This window comes from Danio aesculapii, unplaced genomic scaffold, assembly GCF_903798145.1.
Source record: "Danio aesculapii unplaced genomic scaffold, fDanAes4.1, whole genome shotgun sequence".
Classification (NCBI taxonomy): Eukaryota; Metazoa; Chordata; class Actinopteri; order Cypriniformes; family Danionidae; genus Danio; species Danio aesculapii.
The window spans coordinates 51,132-65,301 of record NW_026613631.1 but is presented as its reverse complement, the minus strand read 5'-3'; the positions used below and the strand labels follow the sequence as shown (position 1 = coordinate 65,301).

General features: G+C 40.5%; 1 protein-coding gene and 4 non-coding genes across 6 annotated transcripts; 1 reads left to right on the top strand and 4 right to left on the bottom strand.

The window, feature by feature from the left end:
- The first annotated feature begins 2,072 nt into the window (after nucleotides 1-2,072).
- On the top strand, nucleotides 2,073-6,464 carry LOC130219959 (uncharacterized). Of its 2 annotated transcripts, XM_056452457.1 has the most exons (11): nucleotides 2,073-2,182; nucleotides 2,678-2,902; nucleotides 3,016-3,195; nucleotides 3,305-3,452; nucleotides 3,555-3,712; nucleotides 3,818-4,184; nucleotides 4,260-4,352; nucleotides 4,439-4,587; nucleotides 4,668-4,874; nucleotides 4,969-5,177; nucleotides 5,258-6,464. In XM_056452457.1, exons 1-11 carry the CDS (start codon nucleotides 2,169-2,171, stop codon nucleotides 5,869-5,871), a joined length of 2,364 nt encoding a protein of 787 aa, XP_056308432.1. In that variant the 5' UTR covers nucleotides 2,073-2,168; the 3' UTR covers nucleotides 5,872-6,464. The 2 variants fall into 2 exon arrangements, with proteins under 2 accessions (XP_056308432.1, XP_056308431.1); XM_056452456.1 differs by lacking the exon at nucleotides 2,073-2,182 and having other exon boundaries at nucleotides 2,339-2,902.
- Nucleotides 6,465-12,225: 5,761 nt separating this feature from the next.
- trnak-cuu (transfer RNA lysine (anticodon CUU)) lies at nucleotides 12,226-12,298 on the bottom strand. Its single transcript has one exon. It is a non-coding gene; the product is annotated as a tRNA-Lys (tRNA).
- Nucleotides 12,299-12,805: 507 nt separating this feature from the next.
- On the bottom strand, nucleotides 12,806-12,878 carry trnak-cuu (transfer RNA lysine (anticodon CUU)). The gene has a single exon. It is a non-coding gene; the product is annotated as a tRNA-Lys (tRNA).
- Nucleotides 12,879-13,089: 211 nt separating this feature from the next.
- trnan-guu (transfer RNA asparagine (anticodon GUU)) lies at nucleotides 13,090-13,163 on the bottom strand. The gene has a single exon. It is a non-coding gene; the product is annotated as a tRNA-Asn (tRNA).
- Nucleotides 13,164-13,415: 252 nt separating this feature from the next.
- On the bottom strand, nucleotides 13,416-13,489 carry trnan-guu (transfer RNA asparagine (anticodon GUU)). Its single transcript has one exon. It is a non-coding gene; the product is annotated as a tRNA-Asn (tRNA).
- Nucleotides 13,490-14,170: the final 681 nt, after the last annotated feature.

Below are 14,170 nucleotides of genomic sequence, written 5' to 3'. Positions count from 1 at the left end.
GCTTACAGGGTATTACGCTTGATGGAAATGTCTAAACTGTTAGCACAACGTTTTAAAACAATTTATTTCAAAATGAAAGTGAAACTGAAAGCAACACTCTTACCGCTACCGACATCAACCAGCAGATGGCGCTCGAACACCACAGAAACTCAAATCCATGTATGTGCGACACATATTGCCATTTTCCTTGATTCAGCCATACTTCAAATATTCTCCAATGCATTTATGATCTTCTAAGACTACGACACAGTTATTTCCAAAGGTAAATTAACTTAATATTCTGTGGCGTTATTCTAAAAAGTGTAAAATTCAGTAAATGACTAAATGCTTCTTAACTTATTTGCATAACCATGTAAACCTAACCCTAAGAAAAGTCAAGGTTTTAAAACTGCCAGAAGTTTCTGCTATATCGTTCCTACGGTGTATGTAAGGTTTTTTTTATTAGTTTTTTTTTAGGACAACAGTATCTCCAGTAGAAAATATATCCAAAGATGCCATTTTAAAATGTAAAGAAGTCAGTGTTTTTAAGCTAATAAAGACAGCAGAAGTCAATGATTCATTTTCATTCTTTACTATTACCATCTTTACTATTCCAGATAATTTAAAATGTTTCTCAAAATAAAATATGTTGTGCTCATTTTTTTTTTTTTTTAAATAAAATTCTGGCAGTAATTTAGGAAAGCTTGCATTTGACTATTACCACCAAAGCACCAACAGTTTAGAACAATAACTTTCTAATGAGACCATTCATATATCCACAGCAAAACATAAGCAAATTAGACGTTAACACTCACTCCAGCCATTAAGAGTTCAGATCAGTATTCATGTAAGAACAACAAGTTGCTAACGAGACTATTCATACCTCCATTACCCAGCAACATTAGCTAATTAATAACATTAACACCCACTCTGGCCAACAATTGAGAGTTTAGATCAGTATTAATGAAAGAACAAATTATGTTTCAATAAATTTTGTATGTACAATATATATGTATATTATTAAAACTATATTTTGTTCTTACATGTAACAATATAAGAATAATATATATTAAAATACATTCAACATCTAAACTGGCAGCTTACATACAAAGCACTTTACTTTAAAAGATTTAACTTAAAATGGCAAATAACTGAGGAAACAGTTGTTTCCAATTCTTCCAACCAGGTCCACTCGAGATGTCTCTATGACCTCTGACCTGGCTGGGTAGATCCTGAGGAAACAAATCATTTGGCATACAGAAAAACCAGATTTACTCCAAAGAGGAATGACACATATGGTCATCATATGATCTAGGCTCTTAAACATTCAACTTTATTAATAATCATAAGACATAAGAAAGGATATGTGTTCCTCTATCCTGGAGCAGACATTTACCAGAAAATCAGATATTCTATTTTATCTATTGTATCTATCACCAAACTAAGTTTAAATCTACTTTAAAATGTGTTTCAAGTCTCTTTTTATTTGAATTTCAAGACCCTGACACATACTCTTATAATTATATACTTAATCAGTAATCACTATTCACTGTAAGACTGTTTATATCTTCATCATGCTCTTTCAGGAGGTTTTAACAACACAATCTTACAAAGCAAATGAATAAACAATTGTATGGTCTAGGTTTTTATCTTTGCACTTAATTGTTGTCTTATTTAAAACACACACACAACCCTATTATATATAAAATATATATTTACTTTAGATTTTGTCTTTGAATGGAAACTAAACAACTGACTGTCATTTAACTTTATTTTATCCTTGTACTGTCCTTTATGTTTTGTTGTTTTCTGTTTCATATGTATGTTTTTACATAAATTGTGTATTTTTAAATAGATTTTGCTTGTATGTGTACTGTTTCAAACTTTAACACAATATACTTCCCTGTGTCTGAGTGGTGAAATGTAAAACTACTCAGTCAAAACGAAGAATATATTTTTAAATACACTGAACCATATGCCTAGATAGGTTGTTGTATCTGTGTTTTACAGTTGTTTCTGCCCCAGTTGGGCCATTAACACCTGGGGATGGGCAGACTGGGCTGCTGTTGGATGCTGCCAGCTCAGGTTAAAGAGGCCCATCTCATCTTAGTCGTTGTACAGTTGTGTCACTTTCAGCTACAACTAGTTGCTTTTGACCAGTGGACAGAACTCACTTTTCAACATCGGAAATGGCTTCTGAAAAGTAGGTCGATTTAGTCAGTATGCCCTATGCAGCAGGCCTGTTAAACTCAGTTTATCTTGCATCATTTTGTCAGTGGGGTTAGCTAAGTTTGTGGAAGTCAAGACCAGAGTCTTTATCATTAAATTTAGAAAACCTCTGAAGTGGACAGATGTTTCTGAGAGGAGAGCACAGTTTGTATACTAATTGTGGTGTCATTTGATATTAACTTGAAATCCTAATGGCAGGAATAATCTTAGTTTAAGAAATAATTGAGACAATTTTAATCTTCTCTCATAATAATTGTCATATTATTAAATACATTTTTTAAATATGGTTAGTAACAGTATTATATTAATATGAAATTAAGTTTTGTTTTAAAACTCTAATCAAAATTTCTTGCACACTTTATGTTTGTTTGTGTGCTCGTTCCTTTGTTCTTTTGGACCCCGGACCCCAAACCTTCACAAAGCTGCTCTTTGTCTCTTCATTCTATAACATGTTTTATTATCCACACAGATCCTTTCACAGCAGGATGTTTTTCCTCTGCCCTGTGTGCAAAAAGGCTCCTCACTCTCTTCCTGGGCATCTCAGGGAGGTGTGTATGAGGAACAGCACAAAGGCAGAGATCCAGGCAGTCGTCATAGAGGCCAAGAAGGAGTTGTCAGAATTCTGTCACAGAGGACGTTTCTGGGAGTTTGGAAAAATTTGTGACATATTGGACTCTACTAATCCTCTGGCCAGGTTTGTAACTTCTCTGATTTGATGTATTTGGCTTCAAATCAAACATCTACACACAAATAAATCTTCATTTTTGATATTGTTTATTTGACCTTATTTTATGTTCCTTGTTTTAGGATGATTGCGGAGATGCAGTCAAGGGGGTTGGTGATTAATAACTTACCTTCACTCCTCCCGGAACCAGCTCAATCGACTACATCTTCTGTGTCTCAAAGCTCTGGAGAAGGTGCAGAAGGTCCAGTTGAGCCTCCAAATGAGCCCTTATCTGACGAGAGCTCTGGAGAGTACTATCAGAGGTACAGTTTCACATCGGCATTCCCAGAAAATAAATGTACACTGTGGATATGAATTCTCTTAAAAGACACAGTCGTTTTAATCACCTGCTGTTTATTGTTTTTATTTCAGCACTGTTGGACCGAAGTGGACCTTTTCTGTGAGGGTGGAAATGGTCAAAAAAGGCTTTTACAATAAGCACTCCATTGACCACCCCCTTCTAGCAGGATTTAATAAGGACCTGCACATTGACCTAGGACATAAAAACAGCAAACAAGTAGTAAGTTAATTAAATGAGTGAAGGTATACATGCAAAAAAATGTACATGCAGGTCTTGTTTTATGCAGTAGAGTTTATTTAATTGTGAAATGTGTCATTTCAGGTGGAAACAGTGTCCAGGTTCTTACATTACATGGACCCCACTGAGCCAAACTTGATGTTTGTTCGTCAGGTGGAGAAAGTGCGAGAGTACTTTAACATCTTGTCAGATACAAAGCTCTCAAAATGGACAGTGTTCAACTACTGGAAGAGTCTCAAGAGGTCGGTAATGTGGAACAACCACAAGTTTGCCATGTACATGTTAACTAATAATGTCAGCTGTGCTGTGTTCTGACTGTAACAACCTAATTTTGATCTCTTTTCAAGGTTCATGAAATACATTATTACCTCCACAGACATTCGCCACAACAATCCATCTCTGTTCCAGGACTGTGAGAGTTTTTTGGATGTGCTGTATGAAATAGAGAGTGCTATGTCCAAAAAAGTAAGCATGGAGGTCACAGGGAAAAAATCAGAGCTTGGGAATGGCAAAGAAATTTTGCCAAAGGACTGCCTTGCTGTTTTGGAGGCTGCATTCAAAGATTTCCAGGCCGTGATATGCAAAATGCAGGATCCAGGAGCCATCACAGGGGACTGTTTGACTAAAAATGAACGGCTGCTCGTCCTGTACTACCTGGAGGCTATTATCATGCTGAAGCTACTTCAGCGACCTGGTGTAGTGACACAGATGACTGTAAGTGTTTGTTTTTCCCTCCCTTCTCTCCTTTCGTCCTATGCTTCATCAATGTGCAAAACTGTCTGTTTGCAGGTTGAGGATTGGGAGGGGAGAAGCCGGATAGAGAATGGTGTCTGTGTTGCAGTGAAGGAGCACAAAGTACCGTTGTCACACGAACAGGAACTTGTACGTTTATATCGTACTTTAAATCATAACAGCAATAAATATATTGTGGTAAAGTCATACTTATTTTTGACCCTTTCTCTAACTAGTGGTTTGACTTGTACTTCAATGAGGTGCGGCCAGTAATGCTACAAGAAAACCGCACCGGCGACGATGTGGCAGTTGATTCATTTTTTGTGTCAAGTAGTGGGAGATCGATTTATAACCCCTCCAATGACTTAAAAAGACTACATGACAAGTAAGCAACATTACACCTGTCTTTAACTCTACATGTTCATCCATCCAATTTTTGCATTCTTACGATGCCTTGTGTTTCAGATACAGTCTCCCTAGTGTGACCTTTGGTGATGCCCAGAGAGTGTTTGAGGCAGCAGCACAAAACCTGAAGTCAGAAGTGGAGAGAAATGTGTTGGCACGGCTGTTTGGGCACATGCCAGAAACAGCTGAAAGGAACAACATGAGGAAAACATCTTCAGATGCATTTCTGGCTCTAAGTGTGCTAGATCAGCTTGCTGGAAAAACACAGTAAGAATCTAACAACAATGATCCTTATTCTTAAATTTGCAACCCACAGCCTTGTCTTTCCTTGCTTTAATATTTATTTTTTGTGATCTTATAGACAAAGGTCCAGTAGAGCTTCCAGCCAAGAGACAAGGGTGGACGAAGAGACAGCCTACAAAACTCTCGAGCAGTTCTGTCCAGTGACTCTGGAGGGGCCTCCTCCAAAAAGGGCACGCAGGAATGAGCTGTGTGGCTCAGAACATGAGAGGCACTGCTATGACCGCTGGTGTAGCGAGCAGCTTAAGCTGCGTGAACAGCATGCTCTTGGTGAGTATACAGATGATTAATGACACAAACTGTGAAACTGAGTGAGAATAGCCAAATACTGATGTGTTTTGTGTTTCTAGAACATTTTGCTGGACAGCAGCCATCAGAGTCCAAAATAAACAGCTGGATGGACAAACAAGGGTGGACGTCAAATATCCCACAGGCTTCAGTGGTTCTGAAGCAGTGGAAGCCTGTTGCCAGGTTGGACTCGGTCATCGACAGCAGCTTTGTGCATAAAATGATTTTGTCTCAACGCTGGAAAGGACTGACTGTCAGACCCGTCCCTGACAAGGGTAATGGTGTTTTCACCAAAAGACCCTTTCAGATTGGGGAGGTTGTCTGTGAATACCACGGCCAGCTGGTTAGCCATGAAGATGGGATGGCAATTGTTTCGACCAGCGGCATTAGTCCTGGACATTTGTTTTTTTATAAGAACAAGCAACATGAAGCCATGTGCATTGACGCACATGAAGAAAGTTGCCAGTGCCATCCTATGAAGTTAAATTACGGACGCCTGATACGTCACTCCAGCAAAAGAGCCAATATCCGGCCCAGGCTGTATGTGCTTTATGATAGAGACATCATTCTCTTCATTGCTACAAAAGACATTTTGAGTGATGAGGAGTTACTCTATAATTATGGCTCAAAGAGGAGATATTTTGCCGGGAAAGGGCTGGAATTGGACTGGATGTGAAAGAACATCTTTCCATCCCCCATTCTCACCCACTTCTAACATGTCCAACTCCAAGTTTCCACCTGTGGCCATATTCTCTCCTCACTCTCTGGACTCTGGACAACCATCACTGCTCTTCTCACCCTGAAGGATTCTTCCTGCAATGTCAAGCACCAACACTTCTCTCTAAATTTCTCATAACCTTCCTTTATGCAGTAGTGAGAGTGTGAGTAGGCTACTCCATATTCTCTCCTCTCTCTCTGGATTCTTTGCAACACATGTGGAATTACAGGCTGGTAAGTATGCTGAAGCTGCTCGTAACCCTCCCTCCCACGAACCCTTAATTTCAACCACAAGAAAAGCCATGGACCTCACTGCCAAGAATTAACCAGGCATGTTAATTCTTCAAGCAAGCAATAGTATATTCATCCTAGGAGTCACCACCATTTTTAATTTAAGACATTACCTATGTTGTCTCTATGTTGTTTGATTAATGTTCAGATTTTGTTCATTTGTTTGCACTTGTATGTACTGGAAGTTGTTTATTTTCTTTAGTTTAGTTATTATTTGATATTACTATTATATATAGTCTTCAACTGTGCTGTTATTTCACATTCTTATTAAAAAGTTGCAGAAATGACCCAGTGTCACAAAGTTCTGTTTCAGTGGATTCATATTATCTTTTTAAACTAAATAAAGGTGTAAACACAGACACAGTGTTTAGGATATATTTAACAATCATTCAAACTATTTATTTAATTTAAAAACGAGTAATCATTTAAAAGAAAAAAAAAAAAAACACTTTATAATTTAATACATAAAAATATTTTTCAGATAAGTGCAACACTTTTTCCCCTTCACCTGAAAAGTGTGTGATAGTTTAAATGAATAAGAAAAAAAGGAAAATGACCAGGAAAAACAACTCAATGATCAAATTTCAATTTTTCCATGTGATCAGCCGAGGACAAGAAAGAAGGAATCCACAAATATCCTGGAAAAAACACTGAAATAACAGGCTCTGTATGAGAGCTGCTCTTTGAAGAGAATAAGGCAGCTAGCCTAATTCAAAAGAGATCATATACAGTCAAATACAATAAGAATTTATTTTAGCAAAAGAGAAAAAAAAAGTCAATATATTTTGGACAGAATTCAGTGTAAAATGTAAGACATTATTTATAAAGACAGTCAGGCCAACAGAATTATTTTTGAAGTGTATGAACATGAATGGCAGCTGTTGTTTTTGATCTAACAGCAGCAATATTACATGCTGAGTTTGCGTCAGGATGATGATACTTTTTTTTTTCCTTTTTCAAAACAGTTTAGAACAAAACAGCAATAAAAACAAACACACAAACAGACATTTTTAAAGGAACATGGAAACAAAAAAGACATACACATGTCAAAGGTCACTGAATACAATCTTATTTACATTCGTATTTATCGTTGATAAAATGTTGCTATATAAAATTTTGTTAAGGGTAACATGTCAAAGATCAACAGGCTCCAAACATATAAAATAAAAGCACCACAATGAAATTAAAACAATCCTTTTCTTCTCAATCATTTACCCAAGTATGCAGACATTTTATAGTCTTGTTGTCTCAAGGTAAATGTCAGTACTTCCATGTCATACATCTCTTTAACAATATCATACCATTCGCCTACAGATGGAGGATCTTCCTTGAGCCATTTCTTTGTAATGGCCTTTTTGCTAGTTGTTAGTAGTGTGTTAAGAAGATACACATCATTTTTTGGTATTTCTGCAGAGTAAATTCCCAGGTACAGTTTTAAAATTACATTCAAATTCAATCCCATTATTGCATTTATCTCTTTATTTAAATCTTGCCAATAGGTGTGTATAATATTACAGTGCCAAAATATGTGGAAATTATCTGCCAATACATTTCCACATTTTCTCCAGCATTCACCATTTTTGATCTCTAGTCTGAAAGTATTTTATTTCAGGTGTTATAAAGAACCTGTTTATTAATTATACTAAAACACAACCAACTAAAAAAAACAAGCAGAGAAACAGTTAAAATGACCAAACATTTATTTAAAATTAGTCATAGCCAATTATTTACATTTACAATATTATAGCTCAACAGCAGTGCAAACAAGTGCAAAAGAAGAGAAAAAAATTACACACATAAATAAAGCAATTTACATAAATAAATGTTTCTTGGAATAAATAAAAATAATACAAAATGTGCAAATAAATTAAACAAAAATAAATAACAACACAAAATGAAATAAGCAAAGATATTTTCAATTGTAAAATAAATGATAAAAACAAATAAATTAGAAATGTAAATTTTTTTAATTATAATTTAAAGTAAAACTACAAGTAAAACAAAAGACCCGTGAAAATATTTAAATGTCAATATTAAAAATAAACACTTCAGGAAGTGCCCAGGTCTTCTGGAACATTTTTATAAATTTTCTCCTTTTTTAATTCTTTCCAACCACTGCTCCTTCGGCAATGCCTCTACAGAGGGGCAGTAAGTAATGCCCTTGTACTGGCTGTGTCCAGTCTCCGCTGTTCTAAACTGCCCACATTTCTTACATGTATTATGCTGTGCTTTGCGGGTCAGTTTACGAATGGGAGCGACAGCAGTACCAGGTGTGGATGGAATGGCAGGAGGGACAGAAGGGAGGCCGAACCCAAAAGTCGGTGGAGCAGAAGCCAGCATAGACCCCTGTGAGGCCACTGGCATCAGCATGACCAGTTCCTGGTGGTGGAGCATGACCAGTCCCTGGTGGTGGAGCAGGAATATGTTGCCGTTGGGCTTGCTGCATCTGAGCAGGTAGCAAAGCTGGTGGGTCTGACAAAATGGTCCTTTTTCTTTTTAGTTTAGCCTGGCCCACAGTGCTACTGGGCAAGTGGTACTGGTGAGCCAGGCCTGGCTGAGGTGGTGGAGATGGGGGTCGCACATTGGCAGGCAATAGGTGGTCAGCCACCACAGACAAGCGGCTTGGAAGTTGCAGCTCCTGCATCACTACTGCAGTGTCCTGCTGTTTAACTTTTTTATTATGCCACTGTACCAGGGTGGTGTGACTCACATCCACCAGTTGAAGGTTAGTCTGCTTCATCACTATAGCATTGGCCAGAATGCTGCGCCTGATTTTTCTGTAGTCTGCCAAGATGAGATCCCATCTGGACACTGTGCCGGTCCCCTTCTTTTTGGGTGTTCTATGTATGGCACAGAGCATGACAAAAATGGTCTCAACCAAGCGACAGCAATCTGGCTACTGTGCAAGTGGGGCAGAGGTGGTCAGGGCATGCCTCTTCAAACTCTCCACTCCTGGGGTAAACTCCTGCCTCTTCTTTGGGGACCTAAACCTTCCAGTGTCCAGCTTTGCTTGATGCCTGGCTGCAAACACCACCCTCTGCTTGTCATAGTCCAGCAGGTTCTGCCAAAGAGCAACAATATTGCTCACCTAAGCAGAGAAAGCAGATAATACATGCCAAATGAGAAAGCAAAATGTGCAAAAGGTAAGCATGTATGACAAGTTAAAGATTGAAAAAGAGTGGGTTTATATTCCTTACCTGCTGGTTGGTGAGGACAAGGGAGGGCTGATTCCTCAGGTCCACAAGATAATCTGCCAGGCTGTCCACTCTGCCCATACCTGGTACACCTGAGCCATCCACAGCCTAAAAAAAATAAAAAATAATAATTATAATACACACACACACACACACACACACACACACATATATATATATAACAAACATAGGCACAAAACACAGATTGTTGATGCGTTAGATGCGTAAACATAGATAGGTTACAAGATATTTACATACACCAGACTAAGATGTCTGAGTGCTTTGCTGCAACATGGAGGCAGCAACCAGGGTGGCAGAGGCATCAGGCTGGGTGGAGGGTTCAGTAGGTTGGGTGGAGTGGGCAACAGGTTGGGAGGAGGCAACAGAGAAGATGGTGATTGCAGCAGTTTGGGAGGAGGAAGCATGCTGGATGGAGGGGGCAGGGGGTTGGGTGGAGCGTGCAGCAGCATCCAGGGCAGTGGAGACAGCAGACTGGGTGGATGCAGAAGCAGGATAGGCAGTGGAGGCAGCAGCCAGGCCGGTGAAAACAGCAGAGGAGGTGGCAGTCAGAGTGGTGGAGGCTGGAGGGTGGATGGAGGAGGTCGCAGCCAGGTCGGTGAAGGCTGGAGCATGGATAGAGGAGGTAGTTGCCAGGGCAGTGGAGGCTGGAGGATGGAAAGAGGAGTTAGTTGCCAGGGTGGTGGAGGCAGTAGGGTGGATGGAAGAGACAGCAGCTGGGGCAATGGCAATGGGCTCAGAGGTGGGTAGGAAGTGGGAGGAGATGGAGAAGTTTGGGTCATCTGAGAGACTTGGCAAAGTTATATCATATACTTCGTCCTCCCCGAAGCCCTCATCTTCTTCCCCACCTTCATCCACATCCTCCAACATTTCCTCTGTTTCCTCTGAGTCTGGGTTCAATGCCATGGGCTGTCCAGTCTGACTCAGGAGGTAGTCAACACCAAGCAGCTCTCCTACAAATGGAGAACAAAAAGACACAGACATATACGACTTATTTAAAGCATTCCATAATAATATTTAAAGCATTCCATAATAATACTACAAAGACTTTCAATAATATCTAGACTTCTGTATTTGCCACTCACCGCATGGTTGGCTTTGGTGATACAAATAATAAAAAAATTAAAATAAATAACAATGAACACCCCCAAACCAAAAGTATTATGCACATAGTTAAGTGTAGGACATACCGGTGTATATATTTTTGTGTAAACTTTATTTTGTTTTTGGCTAAGAAATACGGGGGGAGGAAGCTGTTGAAGCATCCAAACAACCGTATATACAGTGTATATGCATGTATATTTAGATACAGTTATTAATTTAAAGACACATTTGAACAAAATCAATGATTTCTGCAAGTGTATCAAAAGTCTGCAATGTTAAACAGGGTGCGGGGTCGTGAACTTTGACACTATGCACAAAAACGTGAACTTAGGGTGACTTTTGTTAAAGTTCTTGTCATAAAATTATAAATCAGCGTTAGGAGGCCAAGACTGACATAACAAAGGACTACAATTGACAAAACAACTTTTATCAGTAGATATAGATGTTGACAAAAATAACTTACCTTGATAGGTTATATGATGATGTGCTCTCGTCAGAAGACAGCGGTGTTGACATTCATTTGCATATGCAGCGACGCGATTGACTCTCATCCATTCTCAATATGGAGAGCGAGAGCGGCGATTGGCTCCCGTCCATTCTCACAATGGAAAGCGAGTGCGGAGATTGGCTCTCGTCCATTCTCACAATGGTGAGCGAGAGCAACGATTGGACGAGGAGAGAGACTAATACAGACGATCCTGATCCAGGTAGCGCCACAGAGACTCAGACACTAATGCAACTGTGGTATAAATGCTGAACTTTGTCTTGATAGGTATGCTCGATGAATGCAAATGAAAGCTGCCGAAAAGAGAAAGAGAAAGGTAACAGAAACGCCCAACATGGGGCTCGATCCCACGACCCTGAGATTAAGAGTCTCATGCTCTACCGACTGAGCTAGCCAGGCTTCTGACACTTTCTTTCTAGTCACTGTTTTGATCATTACCTTCCCTACCTGTGTAAAGATTGATGCTGTGTTTTAGTCAACTGGATTAAGTAACTTAGCCAATCCAGGCACTGGACAACAAACTTCTGCTAAATCCTGATGTCATCTTGTAACGCCAGAAAGCACGTGGCCCACTGCATGTGTTAGCAGTTGCAAGGCACAGAAAAGCTTGATTCATCCCTGGGTGGGCTCGAACTAATAACCTTTCGATTAACAGCCGAACACTAATGCAACTGTGGTAGAAATGCTGAACTTTGTCTTGATAGGTATGCTCGATGAATCCAAATGAAAGCTGCTGAAAAGAGAGAGAGAAAGGTAACAACTGAAATAAGTAACTTGGCCAATGCAGGCACTGGACAACAAACTTCTGCTAAATCCTGATGTCAACTTGTAATGCTAGACAGCACGTGGCCCAGGATCATTGCCCGTTGCATGTGTTAGCAGTTGCAAGGCAGTAAAAGCCTTCGTTCGTCCCTGGATGGGCTCAAAGCAAGAACCTTTCAGTTAACAGCTGAACGCGCTAACCGATTGTGCTACAGAGACTCAGACTAACCATACCAACTATGGTAGAAACGCTGAACTTTGTCTCACTTGGTCTGCTGGATGAACCCAAATGAAAGCTGCCGAACGCGCTAACCGATTGCGCCACAGAGACTCAGACACTAATGCAACTGTGGTAGAAATGCTGAACTTTGTCTTGATAGGTATGCTCGATGAATCCAAATAAAAGCTGCTGAAAAGAGAGAGAGAAAGGTAACAGAAACGCCCAACGTGGGGCTCGAACCCACGACCCTGAGATTAAGAGTCTCATGCTCTACCGACTGAGCTAGCCGGGCTTCTGACTCGGTATGCTCGATGAATCCAAATGAAAGCTGCTGAAAAGAGAGAGAGAAAGGTAACAACTTGAATAAGTAACTTAGCCAATCCAGGCACTGGACGACAAACTTCTGCTAAATCCTGATGTCATCTTGTAATGCCAGACAGCACGTGGCCCAGGATCATTGCCCGTTGCATGTGTTAGCAGTTGCAAGGCAGTAAAAGCCTTCGTTCGTCCCTGGATGGGCTCAAAGCAAGAACCTTTCAGTTAAGAGCTGAACGCGCTAACCGATTGTGCCACAGAGACTCAGACTAACCATACCAACTATGGTAGAAATGCTGAACTTTGTCTCACTTGGTCTGCTGGATGAACCCAAATGAAAGCTGCCGAACGCGCTAACCGATTGCGCCACAGAGACTCAAACTCTAATGCAACTGTGGTAGAAATGCTGAACTTTGTCTTGATAGGTATGCTCGATGAATCCAAATAAAAGCTGCTGAAAAGAGAGAGAGAAAGGTAACAAAAACGCCCAACGTGGGGCTCGAACCCACGACCCTGAGATTAAGAGTCTCATGCTCTACCGACTGAGCTAGCCGGGCTTCTGACTCGGTATGCTCGATGAATCCAAATGAAAGCTGCTGAAAAGAGAGAGAAAGGTAACAACTTGAATAAGTAACTTAGCCAATCCAGGCACTGGACAACAAACTTCTGCTAAATCCTGATGTCATCTTGTAACGCCAGACAGCACGTGGCCCAGGCTCTATGCCCAGTGCATGTGTTAGTAGTTGCAAGGCAGAGAAAAGTTTAATACGTCCCTGGGTGGGCTCGAACCACCAACCTTTCGGTTAACAGCCGAACGCGCTAACCGATTGCGCCACAGAGACTCAGACACTTATGCAACTGTGGTAGAAATGCTGAACTTTGTCTTGATAGGTATGCTCGATGAATTCAAATGAAAGCTGCTGAAAAGAGAGAGAGAAAGGTAACAACTGAAATAAGTAACTTGGCCAATCCAGTCACTGGACAACAAACTCCTGCTAAATGCTGATGTCATCTTGTAACGCCAGACAGCACGTGGCCCAGGATCTATGCCCAGTGCATGTGTTAGCAGTTGCAAGGCAGAGAAAAGCTTAATTTGTCGCTGGGTGGGCTCGAACCACCAACCTTTCGGTTAACAGCCGAATGCGCTAACCGATTGCGCCACAGAGACTCAGACACTGATGCAACTGAGGTAGAAATTCTGAACTTTGTCTTAATAAGTGTGCTCGATGAAAGCAAATGAAAGCTGCCGAAAAAAGAGAGAGAAAGGTAACAGAAACGCCCAACGTGGGGCTCGAACCCACAACCCTGAGATGAAGAGTCTCATGCTTTACCGACTGAGCTAGCCAGGCTTCTGACACTTTCTTTCTAGTCACTGTTTTGATCATTACCTTCCCTACCTGTGTAAAGATTGATGCTGTGTTTTAGTCAACTGGAATAAGTAACCTAGCCAATCCAGGCACTGGACAACAAACTTCTGCTAAATCCTGATGTCATCTTGTAACGCCAGACAGCACGTGGCTCAGGATCTATTCCCAGTGCATGTGTTAGCAGTTGAAAGGCAGAGAAAAGCTTGATTCGTCCCTGGGTGGGCTCGAACCACCAACCTTTCGGTTAACAGCCGAACGCACTAACCGATTGCCCCACAGAGACTTAGACACTAATGCATCTATATCTTCATAGCTAGAGCTCAAAAGGAAGTTCCCTGACCAGGAATCGAACTCGGGCCGCGGTGGTGAGAGCGCCGAATCCTAACCACTACACCAATCGTAAACCCAGCCTACTTGTTGCAAAAGTCCCTACCACTTAGAAGTCACCCAGCCAACTTGCAGCGTAATCTCTTCCACTTGTA

Bases quoted from the DNA above. Each gene is read 5' to 3' on its own strand.
- LOC130219959 (XM_056452456.1), top strand. From the start codon at position 2,658: ATGTTTTATTATCCACACAGATCCTTTCACAGCAGGATGTTTTTCCTC. The intron at 4,353-4,438 runs GTACGTTTATAT...TTCTCTAACTAG, and splicing joins TGTCACACGAACAGGAACTT to TGGTTTGACTTGTACTTCAA. The intron at 4,588-4,667 runs GTAAGCAACATT...CTTGTGTTTCAG, and splicing joins TTAAAAAGACTACATGACAA to ATACAGTCTCCCTAGTGTGA.